Source organism: Petaurus breviceps, unplaced genomic scaffold (genome assembly GCF_028583685.1).
Source record: "Petaurus breviceps papuanus isolate PSGF00001 unplaced genomic scaffold, PetGlider_PUasm1.0 188, whole genome shotgun sequence".
Taxonomy (NCBI): Eukaryota; Metazoa; Chordata; class Mammalia; order Diprotodontia; family Petauridae; genus Petaurus; species Petaurus breviceps.
The window spans coordinates 3,116,008-3,139,694 of record NW_027185804.1 but is presented as its reverse complement, the minus strand read 5'-3'; the positions used below and the strand labels follow the sequence as shown (position 1 = coordinate 3,139,694).

General features: G+C 43.8%; 2 protein-coding genes across 5 annotated transcripts in view; one reads left to right on the top strand and one right to left on the bottom strand.

The window, feature by feature from the left end:
• RIC3 (RIC3 acetylcholine receptor chaperone) overlaps window positions 1-8,809 on the top strand; it is a 35,250-nt gene extending 26,441 nt beyond the window's left edge. The window contains exons 5-6 of the mRNA XM_069091163.1: window positions 4,201-4,346; window positions 5,420-8,809. Of these exons, the coding sequence (XP_068947264.1) occupies window positions 4,201-4,346; window positions 5,420-5,883 (610 nt within the window). The 3' untranslated portion in view covers window positions 5,884-8,809. The remainder of the gene's footprint in view (window positions 1-4,200; window positions 4,347-5,419) is intronic.
• A 7,861-nt stretch (window positions 8,810-16,670) lies between these two features.
• The window catches only part of TUB (TUB bipartite transcription factor), a 79,288-nt gene continuing 72,271 nt past the window's right edge, over window positions 16,671-23,687 (bottom strand). For 3 of the 4 annotated variants that reach the window (XM_069091159.1, XM_069091161.1, XM_069091162.1), the window contains 2 exons: window positions 21,063-21,188; window positions 16,671-17,708 (listed from right to left, as the gene is read on the bottom strand). In XM_069091159.1, the coding sequence (XP_068947260.1) occupies window positions 17,698-17,708; window positions 21,063-21,188 (137 nt within the window). In that variant the 3' untranslated portion in view covers window positions 16,671-17,697. Of the gene's footprint in view, window positions 17,709-18,300; window positions 21,189-23,687 lie in introns of those variants that run through there. The other variant, XM_069091160.1, reaches the window with a different exon arrangement.

Genomic DNA, 23,687 nt, shown 5'->3' with positions numbered 1-23,687 from the left:
GGAAGGAAGGAAGGAAGGAAGGAAGGAAGGAAGGAAGGAAGGAAGGAGAAGGAAAGAACGAAAGTCGTTGAAACATTTTGAAATGCTGAGAAGATAAAAGAAGAAAAGTCAAAAGAAATCCAGACAAGTAGTACGATTTTGAAAGCACTATGATGAATTTACTATGTACTTTAAAAGAAAAGTAAGCTTTACGTAATAGGCCATTGCAGTTTCATCTCTAATCCCTTCTTTCTGTTTGTGTATAGGAAAGTAATCATCTTAGTTCATGTTTATTAAGTTTGTATTTTTTAAAAATGTTTAAAGAAAGTAGGAGATTACTTTTATAGACATTTCATTAGGGTTTCAGAACAGTGATCTTTCCCCTGAGATACCTCCAATCAAGTCACAAAGGCTGGCACAACTTCAGAGGCTTACCTGCCCCTGTCCCTGTGTAATGTGCTTCTGGGCCTGGGCTGGTGGCAAGAAGAGCCACCAAGATACTTTTTAGGAGCCAAACTTGCATCCTTGCCTACCCTGAAACCCAGTCTTCTGACCCTTTTCTGTACCAAGTCTGTATCCCCTCCTAACCCCCAGTTGTCCTGCTCTTCCCTGCCTAACATGCACACACACACACACACACACACACACACACACACACATATCACTGATAACCCTTAGGAATGATAGATATGTGTAGAACCCACTGAGTCTAGTGAAATATCTACCATGTCCCTGTCCTGTTGCTGACTTTACCCACTGCCCTCTTTTCTGTTCAGGCTGTCTTTCTTTGTCCAACAAGTTTTGATCCCAAGCCCTTTAAAAACATACCATACAGCTTGTACATGACCATGTAATTAGAAATAACAGGATGGCGACGCTGTGGGCTGTGGGGTGAACTACTTCCTGCCATCCATCTCCTCTAGAGGAGTTTTCTTATTCCTTGGATTTGGGAGTTAGCTGAGAGTGCTTCTCTGTGCATCTGGACCACTCAGCTATTCTAACCTGGTATCCAGACCAAGGCAGGGTCTGGGGGCTGGCAGGATTCATCAGAACTATACTCTGTTGCTATGAGTCCTTAGGTTTTGCCCGTCACATCAAGCCAGTCATTGAATCTTGGCATTTTAATTCCAAGACAAGTCAAGAGATTATTAGCAGCCGTTCTTTTGGAGTGAGAAAGCCACAGCAGACGTCTGGATAAGTGAAGTTGCCCATACTTATGGATCACGTTTCTGTGCCAGGTTTGTGATCTGTCTCTTCAACTACCAGTCTTTTTCCTTGGACAGTAATGTCGAAGCGGTCACACTGGTGATAAGATCGTTTTTCTCCTTCCCTAAACCGATCCTCACCCAACATTCTCCGCCATGGGAGAAATTTTGGGCTTTAATTCTTGGGCTTCTTCACATGATACCCAATGCCACCCCATCCAGCTCTTTTGTCTGTCTTGGTTCTTTTGAATGTTATAGATCAAATCAGAGGCATATTCCAGTTACAGGTTTTTGAGGTCAAATTTGCCCCCTTGCTTAAGATTCCTAGTTCCTCTTGCTTGCTGATTAAAATGAATCACTCTATAAGTGAACACATGTCTGCAACCTCAATGTAAATATGGTTTTATACTTCCCTTAGTACCTGTCCAGGAATCCTTGGGGATTTGGCAGTTTGGAGCACAGAAGCCCAGAAAGCGGTAATGATTCTCATGCACTCATAAAGCAAAAGTGAATTAAGTACTTACATATGAAGCTGAGAGCTTCCCCTACCCCTGTGAGCCAGTAAACTTGTTACAAGGATCACTTATGCCTAATTTATCTTTGTACACACACACACACACACACACACACACCTTACACCCAGCATAGGGCTTTGTTCATAATGAGCCCTGGTAAATGAATGGAATGACGGGATTTTTCTTAGTCCTAGCTGAGACCATAGGAATCCCTTGTTTTGTAGATCTGAATCCAAACTTGATTTGTCCTGTGAGGTTTTTCAGCCACATGTGGCCTCAAGGCCACAGGTTCCCCACCCCTGGTAAGGGAAGTTGTACCTTCCAGGTGTTAGAGATATGTAAAGTGAGGAAATGTTGGTCCCTCTGTTTTCATGATATTATCAAAGTAACATCCATTTGTAAAAGCTAATTGTTGTTAATAATAACGATAGCTAAACTTTATATAGCTCTTACCATGTCAAGCACTGTGCTAAGAATTTTACAGCTGTTGTCTCATGTGATCCCCACAACAATCCTGTTCACTGGGTATGTGAAACTGAGTCATTAATAGCTGGTAGTTAATAGTGGGAAGACAGCACCAGAATGGAGGCTCGAGTCAGTAGCATCAGACACCCCTAAACCTTCAGGGGTGGCTCCCAGAATCCTGAGGGGAGAGGTGAACCTTCCTTGATCTGTAAGAGTAAGTCCAGAGTCATTGCTACACTGGAATTTTTCCTTTTCTTCACTAGTCTGTAAGCAGCTTGAGGTCAAGGAGATCTACATTTCCCTTATCTTTGTATCTCACACATGACAGATATTTAATAAGTGTTTGTGTGAATGGAAGGATTATTTGAGTATCTGACCCATAAGCAAAACTAGGTGAATTGTATGACTGACTGTCCTGGAAAAAAATTTTTAGATTATTTAATTGCAAAGTTCTTTTGACCTGAGTGTGAACCATGAAACCCAAAGAGTTTTCATAAGCAAGATCAAGTCCCTGAGCAATGAACGACCTCAGAAGCCATTGGCCACATTTCTAGAGGCTAGACCTGTTATGTTTTCTTTTGATGGATCGTTTGAATCTAACCTGATTCAGAAAGGGAACATTTCCTTACATGAGATCAGTGACAGAAAACTTTGTCATTAATGTCATTAGCATTGATCATTCAGAATAAAGTTTTTGTTGCAGCATAACGTTGCTTTTGAAGGTAAATGACCTAGAAAATGTTAAGAGTTGACTAGCATTACCTCTACCCCCCTGACCTTTTAGAGGTCTGCCTTGATGCTCTTGGTGTGTAACTCTAGCTTCTTCATCTCCAAGTCCATAACATTCCCTGCATCCTCTGTGGCAGCCCTTCACTTCCTAGAGAGTCAATCTTGGCATTTTACATAGCGCCTCTCCCCCAAGATCTCCCGAGAGATCTTTGGAAGAAAGAAGAAAGAGAATGAGAGCCAAGGTTACACAGCTAGTAAGTGTCTGAGGTCACATTTGAACTCAGATCTTCCTTACTCCAAGCCACTGAACCACCTGATACAACTACCAAGTGATAGAAGCAAGATTTGAATCCAGACCTTCTGCCCACTTCCTCCCCCCCAGGAAGTCCTGAGCACCACATCCTACTGCCTCCTTTTATTTCCTTGTCGTGAAAGATCCTGACAGTGTCTGAGCCTTGATGTCATTTCCATTCTTGCAGGCTATGCTGAGCTGGCAAGGTTTAGATGGCTAGTTCTCTGACCATGGCAGGTTAGAGAGACAGTGACCTGTATGTCATAGGAAGAGCACAGGATTCTGGGCTTGAATCATGGATCCACTGCTTATTAAACAAGGGGCCCTAGGGAAGACATCTGCCCACTGTGGGCATCAGTATCATCAAGGACAAAATGAGAGGGGCTGTATTTGATCGTCTCAAAGGCCCCTTCCAGTTTTAGCTATGAATAATAGCATGGACCAGCCTGGATCCAGGAGATGATTATAAAATGAAAGGTCTCCCTCCCGTGGCCATACCAGAGAGCAACACTTTTTAAATCCACAAATGTTTCCTTGACTTGGGATGCCCTGGGCTGGAAGACTTAGTAGCTTAAATGCTTTTTAAATAAACGATTCATTGGCAGGATACCTGGTATTTGAAGAAGCTGGCCCTAAAGCTGCCTTGTCCAGACTTTCAAGAGGGGCCAGTTGCCCATGGCATCACCACCCACTCGCTGAATGAGAAAGTCAGCCAGGGCTGCTTCAGCCCTGTGGGTGCTTCTGGAACAGATCAGGAATACTTCTTGGGGATTTGTTAGCTTGCTTCTGCCTTAGAGCTAGCAACTCATGTAGGAATAACTCTTCTCAGTTCTTTTGTGGAGAGAAAGACATCTTTTGCTAATGGAGGTGATTGCTGTGGCCAGTAACCAAATCCCCTCCTGCCTTTGAGCTCCATTGTTCTAGGGCAGGGGCAGGTCGCTATAATGGGCTGTGGGAGAATCATTGCTCCTTGGGATTTAGCAGATAACCGAGTTGTGTCTGACCCCTTGACCAGGGCACAGAACGTGACTTCGGACCAGGAAAAACGGTTATTGCAGCAACTCCGAGAAATCACCAGGGTCATGAAGGAGGGAAAACTCCTCGACAGCCCCTCTCCTGAGAAAGAAGCTGAGGAAGCCCCTTACATGGAGGACTGGGAAGGTAAGGAGCTTCCTCCTAATTCTCTGTTACCTATCAGCAAAGAAAAAGCCTCTCCAGGCCCCGAGTGGAATCCAGAAAGAGGCCTCCTATTCAGGATGTGCAGGCTGAAAATGTTTTACATTAAGGTTGAGTTTACCAATTATAATAATGTGCAAATGGATTTTGAATTCTCCAGCTTTTCACATTGTGCAGCAGGCATGAGGCCCGCTGCCAGCCCTGGCACACAAGCTGTAGCCCGGCCCATCTGCCTCTCGGGCTGGGGCTTGGCTGACATAGATTTATTTCATTACTTTCCTTAATTTGGCAACATTTTTGTTTTTTTTCTCATTATCAGAGCTGGGATTCAGCACCACACCTCCTGCATTCCTTATTTTATTTACCGGGTCTGTTCTGTTCTTTTGTTCTATTTTGTGAAGGCAAAGAAATCGACAATGGGAATTCTGTCTTTGGAAAGCACGGCCCTTGTCATCCAGGATCTCAAGCACGTCCTGCTCTCTACCTGACGCTCCCCAACTATTTCAATTGTATTGCTAAGTAGGATTCACAAAGTGTTGTCTTTTTCTCCCGGCAGGAAGCTCTTAAAATGGTTCCAAATATAAACTGTAAACATTAGCTGTGCCTTCTTCAGCTGGCATTTGGTATAATTCTTCAAGTGGAAGGTTTTAGCTGTTTGTTTAATCTTCCTCTTCGGTCCTGCAAAAGAAAGCAATCTGTGTGTGTGTGTGTGTGTGTGTGTGTGTGTGTGTGTGTGTGTGTTGGGGGAGGGAGGTGTTGAAACAGAAACGCCAAAGCATATTTCCCTGAGTACAGAGTCATTTATAAACCCATTTTCTAGTTCTCCATGCTCAGGAAGGTATTTTTTATCTGAATTGGTTTGTGTTTCTGAGAGCATTTGGACAGTCAACCAAATTGCTCAGTATTTGCCCAAGTGAAACTTCAAAACCATTCGGATCATCTGTAAGCTTCTCGAAAGGATTTTTCAGGATGGCTGCCTTCTCTGAATCTTTTTTTAACCCTGTGTTTTATTTCTTTAAAAGGGTATTTGAAGACTTTTTCTCTCTTTTTCTGTGTAGGTTACCCAGAAGAAACCTACCCAGTCTATGACCTTTCAGACTGCGTCAAGCGAAGACCAGATACGATCCTAGTGGATTACCCGGACTTGAGCCAAGCCTCCGCCGAAGAGATAGCAGAAAGAATGGGGGGGCTCGAGGAAGAGGAGGATCATTTGTGCTGTGAGAGTCTACCGGTTGACCTGGGTGAGGTCAGCCAGGACTGCCAAGCCCAGGAAGACAAGACTGTAAGTTTGAGTGACCAGGACAGAGTCCTGCCTCTGAGCCAGGAATTGGAATGCACTTGCTGTCAACATGAAGAAGATGATCCTGCCATCATAGCAGAGAACACAGTGTTCCCCTTGGACAGCAGCAGAGAGCCAGAGGAAGCACACCTGTATTCCAGAGAGGCAGTGCTGGGACACAGATTGGAGGAGGCAGAGCAGGTGGGCACATTAAGGAAGCGTACCCTTCAGGGTTTTGAATAAATCAAGGCTTGGAAGTTAGTTGTCTAAATCCAGCAGTTAACCCATTCGATTGAGCCTCATCTTTCACCTTTGGCCCAGTGACCTGTGTAGTTGCCTATCATCTCCTCTGTGAGGCTGGTCCAGTGTAGCTGATACCACCTTCCTCCAGGCCGTATTTTTGTTGGCATGCAGAGTGATGCAGAGATGGACTTGAAGAGGACAAGAGGGGTCATAGCTACTTTTCCTCTCCCAGCTTCTCAGAATAGTCAGTGCATTCAGTAATCATTATCTATTAATAATTCCCAATTTGCCTGCCTCTGCACAGGACAGGAGGTCAGCCTGGAAGTATAGCCCATTCCTTCTGTCCAAGAGCAGTCGCCACCAAGTGGCTTTCCTTTAGGTAGGCAGAAGTTGACAGCCATTCATGAAGAGAGAAGCCTCAAGTTGCCCAGTTGTGTGAGTTTGGGTATAGTGAGAAGACTGGCAGTTTCCTTTGAAGGATAGACTGGCTTCATTTGTAGTGATTATAATAAATGTAGAAGGAACCTCTTTCTAAGTGTGGCCCTCGCTGAGCAAAGGAATTTCTGGGAGCATACACAGACTCTTAGATTCCATCCTAGGCCATCCTATAGCTAAGGAAGAATTCCATCTACATCCCTGACAAGTTGTCATTGAGCCTTTGCTTGAATATTTCCAGTGCAGGACTATGTGCTACCTTCTGAAGAAGTCAATTCTGCCTTTTTGGAGAGAGCTTTAATTGTTTAGAAGTTTTTCCTGACATCAAGTCTAAATATTCCTCTCTGTTTCCCCATCCATTGCTCTCAAATCTAATCAGAGTAAGTCTAATCTTTGTTCCAAGTAATAGCCCTCCAAATTCTTTAAGGCCTGTCCCCCTGGCCTGGTGTGGCCTGTCCACCCTGTATCTTTTTCAGGTTAAACATCTCATCTCTATTTCCTTCATCTGCTCCTCCTCATGTGGTATTATCTTAATCAAGGTCCTTCACCATCCAAGTACCCTCTGGTAACTCTCCAGCTTATCACAGTCCTTCCTAAAATGTGAGGTACAAAATCAGATGAAGGCAGAGAGCCACAGGATCGTCAGCTTCTTAGTCCTAGAAGCTACACCTCTCTTAATTCAGCCTCACATAACACCACCTTTTTGGCCATCAAACCACCCTATTGACATACTGAATTGCAGTCCACCAAAACCCATAGATATTTTTCAGATGAATTTCTTCAAGCCATACCTTGTATTTATAAAATCGATTTTTTTTAACCCAATCACAAGAATTTACATTTATCTATATTAGATTGATTCAGACCAGTGTTCTATCCTGTCAGTTTTGAATTCTGATTCATTCATGCCACGTTAGCTGTCTCTCTTAGATTTTTGTCATTTGCAGATTTGGTAAGTGTCCTATATTTATAACTTTATCTAAATCATTGATAACAATATTAAGGGACACTCCAGCTAAGACTTGGCTCCAAGTAATAACTGCTTCTGGGCTCCACCCCTTCAGCCAACTCCAACTCCACCTAATTTGACCCACATCCTCCTGTCTTTTCTGCATGAATAAAACGAGAGATTTTGTCAAATGCTTAGCAAAAATCTAGGTAAATTATATCGCTACCAATCCCCTGGTCCACCAGTTTAGTAACCCTGTCAAACAGAGAAATGAGATTGGTTTGATATGATCTGTTTTCCATGGAGCACTCTCATTCCATCTCTTTAGTGTTATGTTCTAGAGCTTTTCCAGGAATTCAGATTCACTGGGCTATAGAATGCAGCTCTATTCATTTCTCTCTTTTTTAACCTGAGCATTTGTCGTTTTTTACATTTCCCTTTCCCTTTTTTTGTTGTTGTGAAGTCATTTTTCATTTGTGTCCAACTCTTCAACCCCATTTGAGGTTTTCTTGGCAAAAAAATATTGGAACAATTTGCCATTTCCTTCTCCAGCTCACTTTACAGATGAGGAAACTGAGGCAAATGGTGTTAAGTGACTTGCTCAGGGTCACTCAGCTTGTAAGCATCTGAGGCTGGATTTGAATTCAGGAAGATACATTTTCCGGAATCCAGGCACAGCACTCCATCCACTGCACTGCCTAGCTACCCTTTCCCTTTCTCTACAATCTTCCAAAGATCTCTGATGGCATCTCAGCATTCTTTTCTGGCAGTTCTTTTATTTCCTGGGCATGTAGTCTATCTAAGGCAAATGACATGCTCTGTTCTCTGCTATGTATTTAGGGCTAGCCATCTTTGTTCTGTCCTCTATGGTCCCAATATTACTCTCTTTGGCAAGAAAATAAAGCGAAGGAAGATGGGAACAGCTTTCCCAGACATGGTCCCTCTGGAAGAAGGTGAAGATACCTCTGCTGATAGGAGAATGAACTCTGGAAATTTTACATGGAAGATTTCTCAGCTTTTTAAAAATAATCTGCTCATTTTAAAATGACTCTACCCCAATGTCGTCAGCCACTTCGGTCTTCCTAAGCACTTCCAAACCCAGAAACATCTCTCTACCCTAGTGGTCATACCATCCCCTATGTGGATGGGGCTTCTGGCACAGGCCTTCCTATTGCTCACCCCAGCACTCCATCCCTACGTGAATCAGAGAAGACCTTGAGAACAGGTGGGTAACGCTCAGGGAACCTAGAAAGAAGGAACATGGTCTTCCCTGGAAGCTATTTCTGAGTTTGTGCTTCTCTGGGAAGGCTTAGCCCATTGTGTCTCAGAATTGGAAGAGACCTCAGTGGTCTACTGGTTGTAGGTATGCGTTATTGAAGCAGGAATGACCCCTACAGGAATCTCCACAATGTCCTCATCTGTGCTGTCTGAAGATGTCCAGTGCTGGGAGTTCACTCCCTCCTGAAGCAGCCCATTCCACCAGCTGATTATAAATAGTTTGGGTTTTGCTTTTATAATATATATTAAACTGAAATCAACTTCTGTGTGGTTTTCACCCATTACTTCTAGAACCAAGAACAAGCATATTGACCCTTCAGATAATGTTCTCCATTCCATTTCCTATCCCTCCATCCAGCCTACCCATTCCCAGTTCTTTCAACTGATCTTAATAATGGCATGATTTTAGACCCATTCCTCATGCTGACTACCCTTTTTGGTACACAACTCAGCTAGTCCATACTTCCCTCAACACTTCAAAGCCATACTTCATCAGTGTAGTTGCTCCCTCCACTGACATAGATTGCAGCCCCTTAGTACATCCTATAACATAGTTGATGACTTTTGAGAGTTGTTATGGCCAAAAAATTCATTACCTTGTAGCCTACCTGGAGACAAGCCTCTGAAGCTTAGGTAGGCTCATCCTTGGACAACGGTCCATCACTAGGTCTGTAATTAAGGCTTCTTAAGCTTAGTATGTGGTCTCCAGAGCTTCGGTGTTGAGATCACTTTTATACCACAGTCAGACATTAGACTTTAGTGGAGGTGGTTGGCCAGTATCCCACCTAAAATGTTACCATCACTGAACTGCCTTCTTCCAGGAAGAAATAGATAAGATCAATAAGGACAAGAACTTCTGCTGAATGGAGAAATGGTCTGAACTCAGCAGCCATTCAGAACGAATGGAACTTGTTGACAGATTAGGATTAGAAGAGATTTGAGGCAAGACCCTTGTTTTTGTATTCGGGTAACTCACAGGACCAAGGGGTGGGATAAGTGGAGTATAATTGCAGAAATTAAACATTTTAACCCTGTTTTATGGAATTATGGAATTCCAAAGCTCATTCCCTTAGGAGGGTAGAGGTGGATCAAGGCCCCTTCCGTTCCCTCCTTTGCTGGGATCATGAAGACCATTATCCAGAAGTCCTGAGAACATCTGAAAGGTTGGTGGGAATACAGTTTCAGCTTTTCTTTTGCTATAAACCCAAGGGCCTCAAGAATATCTGGGAGTGGGATCAGTGAGGCCACCCTCTACATACAACACCAATATTCCAGCTCAACATTCTGAATAAAACCTTGGGACCTCTTAATTATTCATGCTGTCAGCTCATGTCTCCTCCCCACCAGGCTCCTTCTTCATAATGGCTAACATGCTGCTTAATCTCCTTTGCTTCCTCTTTATTCCCCAGTTTCTGTCAGCCAGTATCAGGTTACACACACTTCCTTCTTATCCTATGCTCCTCTGATCCGCAACAGCCCTATCACACTCCCATGGCTTACTCTCTGACCAAATTGGTCCCTCTTCCAGTCTACTCCACTGTTCCTGTCTGAACCCCAGTTCTGTGCTAAACAAACCCTTAGACGTCAGACACTCCTCCTTTTATTAACTGAAACTTGAGCTGTACTCTGAGGACACCATGGCTCTCACACTCTTCTCTAACAAAGGTTTTTCTTGATCTCACTGTCCCACAACTTAAGAGTGGATAAAAAGGATCTGTTTACTCTTGCTCCCTTTTGCCCCTTTTAGACTACATTTCCCTCACTATAATTCAATCTTTCCTCTATCAAAGTTCATGCCATTTGATTATACCACCATATGCACTTGGTTTGTCATCTGCTGACCTCCGGGACACATTCCCTCCTTCCCCAGTGACATTAACACCCGACTTACTTGATTCATCCTGCCAGCTACTTCATTATTCATGTGGTCTGATCTCACAGTTTTCCAAATACTTAAACTCTTATAACTTCTAATTCTACTCCCACCTTAGTCAGACTTGCAAGGCCATACTTCACTATTCTGTGGGACCCACTACCACCACCACCTCCAAATCTTGGGTTCCAGATTCCCCTCTCCAACCCCAACCTCCTCTTTCTACCCTCTCTCACTCTTACTCATCATGCTTTCTAGTTCCTCAAGCCCTCCATCTTGCCCCAGTCTACACCTCGCATTATGGCTTCACTTACCTCCCTACTCAGTCTTGACCTATTTCAGTGATCCCCTGGACACCACATTGGAATTGCTTATCCCCTTAATTGGTCATTCTTTCTACTCTTAATTCTCAACCCTGGGAAACATTCCCCAATCTAACTTTTTCAAGCCCATTCCTGAGCTGTTGAGCACTTCTAGAGAAAATGAAGCTACTGAATGAATGTATCCATTACTGATTTAGGCTTCCAATCCTTAGCTGCTCAGCAGTCTTTAATCAGCTTTTTAGCTTTATCATTACCTCCAGTCCCCCCAATCTCTCGATTCTCCTAGGCTCTTTCTCACATAGTAGTTCCCTTGACACTATAGTCAAGGTTCATTGTCACATTCCCCACAATTGTTGTAAACATTCTCCTCTCCTTAAATTCTTAATCCCAATCCCACCCCCTACACTAATAGCAGATGACTTTGTCTTCTTTACTGTATTAGTTCTTTGTCTGTGTATGGTATGTCTTCACTAGACTGTAAGCCCCATGAGGGCAGGGACTTTGTCATATCTCAACTTTGTCTCTCCCTGCACTTAATAAAAGTTGAACTGACCTAGACTGGACCTTAATGACCTAGTACAACTCTCATGTTTTACTAATGAAGAAACCCAGGCCAACAGAAGGGAAGGGAACCTTAGTCACACAGATAATTTGTGTTTTTCTAAGTTATAATTAAAGGCCTAACTCTTCCAAAATTACCCCCCAGTCTACATGTCTGACACCATGCCTATGTAGTTTTCACTAGATCTCAAAAGGCCACAGGTTTGTATGTGTAGGCAGAAGAATTTGGGAAAGATCAAGAGACCTGCAGACAATGCTTGTGAAATGCACATGATTCAGAAATTAAAATCATATAACTTTAGAGTTGGAGGTTCACTCACAGAGATTCTAACCCAGCCTGTTTCTGAACAGGAATCCTTTCTGTGGCATCCCTGACAATTAAAACATAAAATCTTTCCTTGAACACATTAAAAAAATTTTATAACTCCCATTTATATAACATTTTAAGGTTTAAAAACAATGACCAGAAATTTACAACTTTTTTAAAAAATAATTTTCTTTTTAATTAAAAAGTATTTATTTTCTTTCCCAGCCACCTACCCCATCCACCCCTGAAAAAAAAAGAAAAACAAAACTCTTGTAACAAGCATGCATAGCCAAGCAAAACAAATTCCCACATTGACCACGTGTAAATTCTCCATATTTAGTCCTTCATTTTTTTGTCAGGAAGCAAATATCCTTCTAGAATCATGGTTGATCGTTGTGTTGACCAATATTGTTATTCAGAGTTGACTGTTTTTACAATGGTGTTCATACTGTATAAATTGCTGACTGTGCTCACTTCACAGTGTATCAATTCATTCAAATCATCAAGTCTTCCCAAGGTTTTCTGAAACAGTTCCCTTTGTGTTTTTCATAGCACAATAAATCCACGACTTCTTGAAGAAGGCATTCCATTGCTGGATGTTAAGTATTAGAAGGTTTTCCTTTAAAATAGTTGAAATTTAACTCCTTGCAACTTTTACTATCCACTAGTTCAGTTCTCTAGAACTACAAGGAACAAATCTAATCCCGCTTTACCATGACAGCCCATCAAATGTTGGAAGAGGGAGACAGATGGTACAATGGGTAGTGCTGGTCTTAAAGTCAGGGAGCTCTTTGTTTGACCCTGGACAAGTCAAGCTTTCTCAACCTCACACTGTTCATCTGGAAAATGAAAACGTTGGACCCAGTGGCCTTTGAGGTCCCTTCCAGCTCTAAACCTATAATCCTAAATCTTCTCAAACACCATCCAAGATTATAACCCAAATACCATAACTGGTTAAGGATTAATATCCATGAGATACATACATGTACAGTATATGGAAGGGTATTGAAACAAGCATAAAAGTACGATGCTCTGGCTGTTCTAGGAACAGATTTTGTTGAAAACGTGCTCATGCTGGCCATCTTAAAAGGGAATGGGGGCAGGTAGTTACTGTATGAAGAATATGTTGTATGTGAGTGTGATGAACATCTGGTTCATGTATTTTTTTTTGTTGGAATGAAATGTATTTTAGTTCCCCTGAGAAACCTGGAAATAATCCAGGTACAATCTGAGACATTAAACACAATGTCAATGTTACTAACTTTAGCTAGAGAAATTATTTCCAAGATGTTTTCCACTCAGTCTCCATCTAAAGACATTAAAGATGGAACTGTTTTTCAAAGATCAGGGTTTTCCACCTGCAGAAACGACTATCCTAAGAATCTTTGGATTTCTTTCCATATATTTAGTGCACAGTGGAAATAGTAAGACAAAAATGGTTTTTGGAAAAGAGCTACCTCAAGGGTCCTAATGAGACCTACTGAAATATGGTGTAGTGAAGAAAAGCAGTGAACTGGAAATCAGAGGACCCATGTTCAAATGCTGGTTCTACTTTAGGGTCTATGTGATCTTGAGTAAATAACTTACCTCTCTGTGCCTTAGTTTCCTCATTTGTAAAACAAGGACATTGGATTAGAATCCCAACCTTTTTTATGTCATGGACCCCTTTGGCAGTCTGAAGAAACCTACAGATCCCTTCTCAGAACATTTTTAAATGCAGAAAACAAAATGCATATAATTACAAAGGAAACCAATTAGATATAAATAGTTATTCCCCCCTAAAAAGGATGATTTTAAAATCCACAGACCCCATGTTAAGACTGTCTAGGTTAGATGATCTAAGGTCCTTCCAAGTTTTAAATGCTAACTGGTTTGATATTAATGAGATTTAAAATATTTTCTAGTTTAGCACCTGAACATCAGAGCATCACAAGGTCTCAGAGGTGGATGTCATAAGTCATTCAATCCAACCTTTAATTGAAGTAGAAATCTTCTCTTCAATACCCGTTCAAAATTCAGCTTTTGCACCTCTGATTAAGCTGTGGTAAGGGTGAGAAGAGGGCTTCACCTGCCCCTTCCTAAGGCAATCCATTGCACTTTTGCCCAGCTCTGACCATTAAGGAGTCCTTCCTTTTACCCCTTTTTTAAATTTTTTGGATTTTCTCTATCCCCCCTGGGCTAGAAATGTAGTGGTCTCAGACTTAGTGTCTGGCCCTGATCCCAGTATCAATCAGCATGGAATCTGATTCATTTTTCCGACCTGGGCCAGTCGGCTGTCCTCGGGCAATCTGGTGGCCATCTCCGGTGCCAGGCTTAACGTAGACACCCAACTTGAGTCCTATTGCAGCTCCAAATTCCTGAGCTCAAGAGATCAATCAACCTCAGCCCCACCCACAGCAAGGATTGGTTGGTTGGTGATCTTTTTTCTTGAAGAGGACAAAATGACATCACCATGTAGAGTTGTTACAGTGTGTCCAACTGTGCCTGATCAGACCAGTACGAACTTTGAATGCTCTACCCCAGGTTGGGCGCAAACAGTTCACATTCAGGATGGATTCTCTAAATTTCTGCATCTCACTTTTCAGCCACTTCAATTTTGCTTGGCTTACAGAGCACATCACCTTCTCTAATGAGAGCTGCCATGCTGGGCAGTCCTGTGCCAGTGTCTCCCACGTCACACAATCGTTTCCAAAGTTCTGAAGAGAGATCTTTTGAGTGTCCTTGTATTACTTTTTCTGACTACCATCTGAGCAAGAATTACAGCTGTGCAGTACCACACTTGGCCTACCCTCCCTTGACTTTCTCCTTTTCAAACCCTCAAAACAGAACCAGTCCTTCCCTCCCCCCCCCCCCACTCCCAGGTCCTCTGTTTTTCTTATTTTCTCTCCTTTGATGCCCTTTGGGTCCCAAAGGAATATTTTTTACTTCTCCCCCTATTAGAATACCAGCACTACATCATCATACAGCTCCTTCCAATTGACAAAATAAGTTGGAAATTCTATGTTTCTCTTGATTCATGTTTGTATTTCAAATTTCCTATTCAATTATAGTCTTTTCATTAGAAATACTTTGAAGTTCTTCTATTCCATTAGAGGTTCATTTATTTCCCCTTTAGGATTATACTCAGTTGAGCTGGGCAAATTCCTCTTGGTTTTAAGTCTTTTGCCTTTTAGAATATTGTATCACAAGATTTCCTGTTTACAGTAAAAGGTCCTGTGAAATCCTGACTGTCATTCCTTGGTACTTGGACCGCTGCTTTCTGAACGCTTCCAGTATTTTTTCTTGGCATGGGAATTTGGGGTTTGGCCTATGACGTTTCTGGGAGTTCCTCAGGAGGGAATCAGCTGACTCACCCTATCTTTACTTTGTCCTCCGATTCTAATAGATGTGGGCAGTTTTCTTTTATGACTTCTTGAAATACAGGGGCCAAACCTTTTTTTAAAAGAAAAAACATGGTTTTCAAAGTGTCCAATGATTCTTAAATGATCTCAACCTTTCCTTCCATTTCAGTTATTTAAAATATCAGCTGTGTTACATTTTCTCCTATTTATTATTTTTTTCCTAATATTTCTTGCTGCGTCATGGAGTCAATGACTTCTGTTTATCCTATTCTAGTTTTTAGGTAGTCCATTTTTTGGCTGAGGTTAATCACTTTGTCTTCTAAGCTATTCATTCTTCCAATTCTTTCCTGTAGAGTTATTTCATTTTCTACCAATTGCTTCATTTCTTCTTGGTATTCAGGTATTTCTTGTAGAAAATCAATTTTTTTCTTTTGCTACTCTGCTTGAAACTACAGAGTCAGACTTGTAATCATTTTTATACTGGTTGGTGTTTTTTTCCTTTCCTCATATTTCCAGTTTTAGTTCCTGAATTGGGGCTTGTGCTCAGGGGCACAGGGGCTCATCTCTATTTGGTTTCATCCTAAGTGTACCTTCAACTCCCCCCCTCCCTTGGATCTTCAAGGCTCAGGATGCTGAGTCTTCAGGGACTTTGCTGGTGTCCCCTACCCCTGTTTACAGTAAAACCACAAAATGGGTTGGAAGGTTATTCCCAGAGGTTCAAACCTATCTAAATTGAGGATGATATGGGAACAAGCACTATGAAGAACACGTATGCAGTTTTTGAACAAGGCTAATTCAACAATCAAATTGTGTTGATGACATTACAGAGGAATCATAATTTCAGCCTGGTTGACAACTGCGTTCTTAAGGGTTGAATCTCCAAATCCGACCCTAATAACAGATGTTTGCTGGTTGACTGATTGAACCTCACTGCAATAACAATAATTATTTCTATGATACTTTAAGGTCTAAAAAACACTTTCTGGTATACAATTGTTATCTTCATTTTATAGCCGAAGCCACAGAATGTTAGAGCTGCAAGCAACCTTAGCACTTATCTGATCCAGGCCTTCCAGTTTCTAGATGAGGAAATGGAGGCCCATGCATGTGAAATGGCTTAGCCAAGGATCTCATTGCTAGTTAGTTTCAGAGGCTACAACTCAAATGGAGTCTCCTTGCTCCAAATCTAGTTTTCCAAGATGAAGAGACTGAGGCTCAGAAAGGCAAGTGACTTACCTGAGTCTCTACCTTCAAGTCCAGGGTTCTTCCCACTTTATCATTTCAGCAGATTCTCCCTTCCCTCCATGTTAATGAGCCAAAGGGCTCTCCCCTGCCTGGAAGTGCTTAGCCTTTTCAGCCTAGCAACTCCTATGCATAAAAATTTTATTTAAATCTTCCAACCCTCACTGCACTGGTAGAGGGAGGAAAGTACTTTGTAAACCATAAGGCAACATGGAAATGTGAGTTATCTTTTCTTCAGCTCTTTGAACATGCTTACGTCACTCATAACTGTCCTACTGCCTGTCCAGGATGTTTACTTTAAAATTACCTGTCTGGTGGTTTTGAGGCATTACATGATAACTTGGCCTCTAAGGCAAGTGGGCTGTGGGGTAGGGGCACTTGAGAATGCGTGTGAAGGGTTAGTATCAACTTAGAAAACTAGCAAGAAATGACAAGAAACAAATGACCTTCCCCCTTCCAGGAAAGACATAAACAGCAGTGTTGAAACAGTTAAGGTTTAATTTGTTAGTATGCTTTCTGTATGTAGCCAAACACTAATTCCTACACCAGACATGTCATTATGAAAATACCAAATTAGGCATTGCACATACTGATAAATAAATACATTTGCTCAAATACCAAAGAGTTTATTTAAAAAGTCACTTAATAAAAGCACAGGTTCATCTAAAACTCCAGATAGTTTTGAACAAAAATAAAATGTCTGACCACTCGAAAATAGGAAAAGACACTCTTGTGCAAATAGACGTAACACATTCTGGGCATTATGAGAAATGACTGGCTAAGTCTGGGCTCTCAGCACTGAGGCGATGCTGGGCCTTCTGGCCAGGCCACTTTCTAACTCACTGTGAGTTAGCTACATCACAGGAAACACCTGAGGCCCAGCCCAGCTCAGATTCTAGCAATCCTTGGGAAGGAGAAGAGATAAGAAGAGAGAGGGGGTAGGAGGATCCTTTATAGAAAAGAAAAAAAAAAGGCACTGTGATGAGCTGGACAATGTAATGGGCACCAAGGGGTGAGGTGGGGGTAGGGGTGATTTGGTTTTCTCTGATTTGGTCTTGTAATAAAAACTCAGTTGGAATGCTCATAAAAAACAGAATGCTCCCCCAATCTCTCCTTTCTGAAAGCAAAAGCACATAGAAACGTCAAGCCAAGCTTTGAGCCGATTAAGTACAAGTAGTCCCCACAGTCCCTTAAAAGGGGAGAAGGCTGGGCCCCTGCCTAGTGTGTGAGTCTGCTCCTGACTGGGAAGCAGTGTCCACTCACAGCTGAGGGAGCACTGGCCACCCACCTCAGGTCAGCCAGGAGCCAGCCAGGATTCACTCCCGGGGATTTGGAGGGACAGAGGAGACCCAGCCCATGCTTCAGAGGTGAACTGAGCCGGAGCAGGGAGAAGCCAAATGCTGTCTTCTGGTCACTTTCCACGGGCGGGTAGCCAGGGGCTCACTTACAATTCTGGGTACCAATGGAAATCGACTGCGTTAGGCCACGTCTTTGGAAGTGCAGCATCAATTGCCACCTGGGAAATACATCAGGGAGAGGTGGCCCCTAATGAGTGTCCTCCAAGACGCCTGGCCCTGGCCTGCACTCAGGGGTCTTCGAAGAGGACTGGTGAGAGGGAAGAGGGGGCCAAAGGAGGGAAGATGCCAACATTATTGCCAACAAACAAAGCCACAGAGGCATTGATAGAAGTTGCTTGCATAAGAGTGCCTTCAGCACCCTGGAGAGCTCAAGAACAAGAGCCACAATGGCATCTCAAGGCTCACTTGTGTGGGCCACCTCTCAGGCATGCTCCAACATTTATACAATCCTAGCAACTCACCCATGTTTTAAGAACTCTCGGGAAGCGATCTTCATTTTCCTTCTTTTCACCGATGGGGGAGAACCTACAAGATCTCTACCCATTCTTCCCACCCTTTACCCCTGGAACTCCTTGGTCCCTTAAATCTCCTTCTGTATGATTTCTCATTGCCAAACAGCATCTTCCCCTGGGAATTCCCACTAAGGAACAGGACCCCTCCCACATTCTTTCTTCACTAGTGTTAATTGTTAAGGCACTTTCCCCAGAATGTGTCCCAATTTACCCAAGAACACACATGCAAACTAATTGATTTCTTTAAGTTTAGTAATGCAAAAAGTAAAGGAAAAATATAGAAAATGCTATTTCTTTTGAACACCCTCCTCTTGCCCAGAGCCCCTGAAATTACCTGCTCTCCCAATCCAGGGGCACCCTCTGCCCCAAGAAGGTCAGGAAGTGAGGGGACAGAATTCCTGGAAGACATCTGCTCCCCAGTCAATACAGACTATTCTCCCAGCATGCTGAACTTGACCCAGCAGTTTTTGCACTTCAGGAAACCCTGAAGTCTGGTTTGGATTCAAAGGGTGGCCAGGCCACCTGCAAACACACTCGTTTTCATGCACACAGATTCCCTCCTTGCACACAACAGGCATTCAGAATGAAAGGGAAGCTAGTTTTTTGGCAAGGCCCCTAAAAGTGGAAGCAAAGAACACCAGGAACACAGAGTAGCCACCAACAACCAGTTGAGGGTGGGAAGACTGCCCTCGTGGGCTGCAGAGCTCATCTGTCCTCCCTAAGCAAGGCTCTGACCTGAAACCCCTTCTTTAGCTCTCACCTTTCTGAAGTCATATCTCTCTCACCTAGTCATCAATGAGGCACTGTAGCTATTATGTGGTTCCATGGTGTTTAGTCCTGGGCTCCACCCCTTTCTTATTCCTGAACATTTTCCCCTGCCTCACAGACCACCCTACTGGGGTGGGAAATGAAATTTGGTGCTTTGTGCTTCTGGGTTCCAGGCCACCAGTGTCCTGCCTTGCCCCCAGCCCCCAAGTCGCTGCATCTCCAAAAAGTCTAATTTTCCATCCATCTGAATTTCTAGATTCAATCACAGGCTGAGAATGGCCCCTGATCCATCCCTGAGCCCAACTCTCATATCTGGAAGAGGAAACAAGTACTGAGAACAGAAGGGAATGGGCCTGCAGAATTGGGGATAGAACCTATGTCTCCTGACTCCCAGAGCAGGGGTTCTTCCTACTAGATTATGCTGCCTTGTCCCCTCAGGGCATTTGGGACATTCAGCTTTGATTTCTTCCTTTGTAAAATGGGAGTAATAACACTTGTACTACCTACCTTCTAGGGTCTCTGGGGAAAAGGACTTTGTAAACCTTAAAGCACTATAGACATGTGAGTTACTATTGTTATTACTATGATTATTAAACAGCTCCCTAGGCATACCAAGGGTTTAATGAGCTACAATTGACTTAGATCATAGATGCAGAGCCCAAGATCCATGCCCCCTCATGTAATTCATTCAGGGTTATAGGAGGAGCATGGGTTTAGAGCTGGAAGGGACCTCAGAGGTCATCTGGTCTAACCTTGTCCCCCTCGTTTTACTGAGGTACAGAGGAATTAAGTGATTTGCCTAAGGTCATACAGGTCAGAAAGAGGAAAGCCAGGATTTGAACCCAGGTCCTGACCCCAAATCCAGAATTCTGCACTGAACACTACTCTGGGAAAAGCCAGCCTGACATTGGCCTAGAGGTCTGCTGCTCTCAGATGTCCTTCCTTTGGGCGGGGCCAAGAAAAAACTGCTTCCTGGCTCTAGCCTGGTCCTAGGGATACCACCTCAGGCTCTGGCTCTCCTGGGACAAGGGATTCTCAGCACTGAACTCTGGCCTAGTCCTGAGCCTTGCCTGGGGCTGGGACTGTGGGCAAGGCTAGCTGCCATGCCCATATGCCAAAGAGCAAATTCCCCCAGACCACTCAGTGCGAGGGAGAAATAACCTGCTGCCCATCTACCCTGTAATCCCTACAAGACCCTAGGGACCATTTCATGAAATTTGGAGCAAGAAGTCCCTCACACAACACAATCACAAACACACACGTGCACAGGCAGCCACACATACGCACATCACCCATACACAACCAGTCACTCTTGGGTGGAATCACACATACAGTCACCCATGTAGAGAAAGACACAACATGGCCACAGGAGACACATGATCTCACATCCACACACCCCTGGCTCACCACTGAGTGCTGTAGGTGGCTTTAGAACAATGTGGTTCCACATGAAACCAAAGTCCTGAGTCGGGGCCATGGGCCAGCTTGGGCGGCAGCCTCAGACGGGGGCTGCTGTGGCAGGATGTTCTGTGTTCTGCCAGTCTTTATGCCTCCAGGGCTCTAACCCCCAAGGCCCAAACAAAGACTGACTGGCATTGATTTTGACACAGCCACAGAGGGGGCTCCAAGCCTCCTCCCTCTGGGTATGCATTTCTGAGTCAGAACTGATGGGGAAAGGGGATCGTTGGAGTTTTCCCTGGGTCAGTGAGGAGTATGCTCTCTGTAGCTCATGGCAGCCCTCCTTCACCCCAACTGGGCCTGAACTCAGGCCCGGTCAAGCCCTGAGAGCGGGCTAGCAAGGGAGGATGAGGTGGAGGAAGAAAAGAAAGGAACAGGATGTGGAGAGATGGGATGGGACAGGTTGGAAGGGGATGAGGGAGGTCAAAATGGAATCGGCTGAGAGGGGAGAGGACAGGAATGAGGATGAGGAAGTAATGCCTGATGGAGATCTGGGAGATATGGGAAGGGACTGGGGCAGAAAGGGAGCATGGAGTGAGATGTCTATGTTCAGAGCGAGGACACCTCGCTGTCTTCAAGAAAGACAACCGATGAGAGATGGGAGTGCTGGAGAGAAAGACGCCATTTCTCCCGTCTTGGCTGGAGAGGGTCCAATGTGAGGCAGTGGGGAACAGGCCTTAACCCGGCCCACGTGGCGAGTCCAGGGGCCACAGACTGGCTGGGGGGCTTCCTGCGGGGCGGGGGGGTTGGGGCAGCGCCCGCCCGCTTACTCACAGGCCAGCTTGCTGTCGAAGCTGGAGAGCGCGATGGCAAACGCCTGCAGGACACACATCGGGTAGTTGTAATCCATGGTGAACACGTCCTCTGCCACCCGGCCAAACTGCATCACGATGTAGTCAGCTAGGGAGGGACACCCCCCAAGAGGCAGATACACAGCCAGGCACAGAGACATGGCGAGCGATGGATGCGGAGAGGCAGAAGGAGACAGAGCCATGCAGAGGGAGACAGCGTGGGGAAGGACACAGGGAAAAGGCCAGAAAGAGCCGCGAGAAAACAGAAGGCAGAGAGCGGGCCACAGACAGAAGAGGCAGATACAGAACCAAGGGGAAAGGCAGAGATAGGAAAATTGCCAGAGTGAACCACAGGGAGAGGCAGAGAGCCAGAGACCAAGGGGAGGGAAGAGACAGAGTGGGCAAAGTGAGTCCTGGTTCCTGGGGGCTCCGTACCCGGCCCACCCATCCCATGCCCACAGTTGAGGCAGAGCCATAGCTGGAAAGGGAGATGGGGAGATGGACTCCCAGGAACATGGGTTTCTCCCAGCTAAACCCTGAAACTGTCATTCTAAGACTCTCCCCTAGTCAGTCACTGATCACACCCAGAACCAAGGTCTGGCTTGCCACAGGCTAGGGTCTGTCTGGGTGTCCCTCTGCTCATTTTTTCACACTGAGAACATCTAAATGTCCACAACACTCAAAGAGATAGCCCATCCGTTACCAAGTTATGACTCTGCAGGACAGGCTGGCCAGTGTCTCTGTGCCAGAAGTCAGCTGTAGCCTTGGACCCGATGACAGTCTTGGCTGTAAAGGCATCCATCCCCCAGGGCAAGACCACATTGCTTCCCCAGAGGAAGACCACTTGTGGTGTGCCCCAGGACCCTGTCCTTGGTTCTATACTATTCAACATTTTATCAGTCACTTGGAGGAAGGCATATATGGTGTGTGGTGATCAAACATGGGAATGACATGAAGGCGGGAGAGAGAGATGATCTAAATGAGATCTAAAAAGGGGGAGACAAATTAATAAGATGAAATCTCCAAAGGCACCTAGATGGATTAGCATTTAGCACCATTCCTGGCACATCATAGGAGTTTAATAAATGTTTATTGATTGATTGATTAGTGATGTCTTCAATCTGTGTGCTCCATCCATGGCTGCAGCCCAGAGTCCCTCCAAATCTGCTCACCCTTTATAATTCTTGGCCATGTCTTTCCAGAAACCCTCTGTGGATCATGTACCTAACACACCTCCCTGGGATCTTTTCCTATCTTACCAGAATACCAAGGCAACATTCAGGTTGGGCCCATGGTTAACTCTCATTCTGGACATGTGGCTGGCTGGTCTACCTCCTTTACCAGGCTCACATGTAGTCTATGATCACTCGTGATAATTCTTACATGTGAGTGGTTGGTAACATCCTACACCCTGTTTATTCCCACCATGAATCTCTTCTTTGCTCTTTGAGTTATTGGTCATGTTAATTCTTCCAAGATAATGGTGGTTCCATAATTTACCATCATCAGGCATCACCAGGAAAATACTGATGTGGAGATAGATGTTTGTGAGAGCTAATAGCTTGAAATCATTGCAGATTTTTCATTCACAGTTTTTTAAAGGTGATTTAGTCCAGAATTCAATCCTAGTCCCATTCTACTGCCCATCAGCGCCCAGCACTGATAAATATAGGCAAAGCTAGGTGTACCATCTATAAAATTACCATGATAATGTCAAGAAAACTATATTGAAAAATCATCAGTGCAGTGTGACCAGTCTTGACTCCAGAGGACTGATGAGGAGGCACAGAACCCCTCATATTGCAAAGTTGGGGTGGCTGGTGGCTAAGAAATGAGATGTCAGACATGGTCAGGGTTCTGACTTGTTTTGCCTACTGATGCTTCTTTATTACAAAGAAGGCTTTTAATTGGGGGAAGAGGGGAGGAGAAGTCAGATAATATTAGGAAAAGATTAAAATATATAATAAAGAAATAAGCATTATAAAAAAGTGTGAAAATCTAAAAATAAATGTACAGATCATGGGCTACCTTGGTGGACCATCCTACTTGCATGTCAATCTGGGTAATAAACATTCTCATCCATTTTGTTTTTCCAATAAAGATGGTTAAATAAATCACTTTTAAATTACTGTTCATTTCATGAAAGAGTATGTGTTAGTCTTCTGGGGTTCAGCGTTGTTAGCACAGTTTTATCTGTAAATAGGAGCATTTGGAGAACCTTACCATCACTAAGGAATTTTTCTGTTTGGACTCAGTATAGGATTTCTTCCTCAACAATGGGAACAGAAGCTAAGGAAGCAGACTGACAAGTATGTATATATGCAAAACACTTTGTTTAAGAAGACTTCTCCAGGCTCTATTCTGTTCTACTGCTGAGCCCAATGTTTTGAGTTTTTTCAAAGAACAAACAGATACAGTGCAATCGTATATCCTTCAGGTTTCTTATTCAGCTGTGTGCTTGTGAAGATGTCTATGGAATTCAGCTTATTCCATTCTCATGCTTTCATAAAGGATGCCCAAGATATATGCATAAGTCATTCTTATAACCACTTTATGAAAGATTAGAAAGTAAACAGATGGGAAGTTAGCTGAAGATTTCATCCTGGTG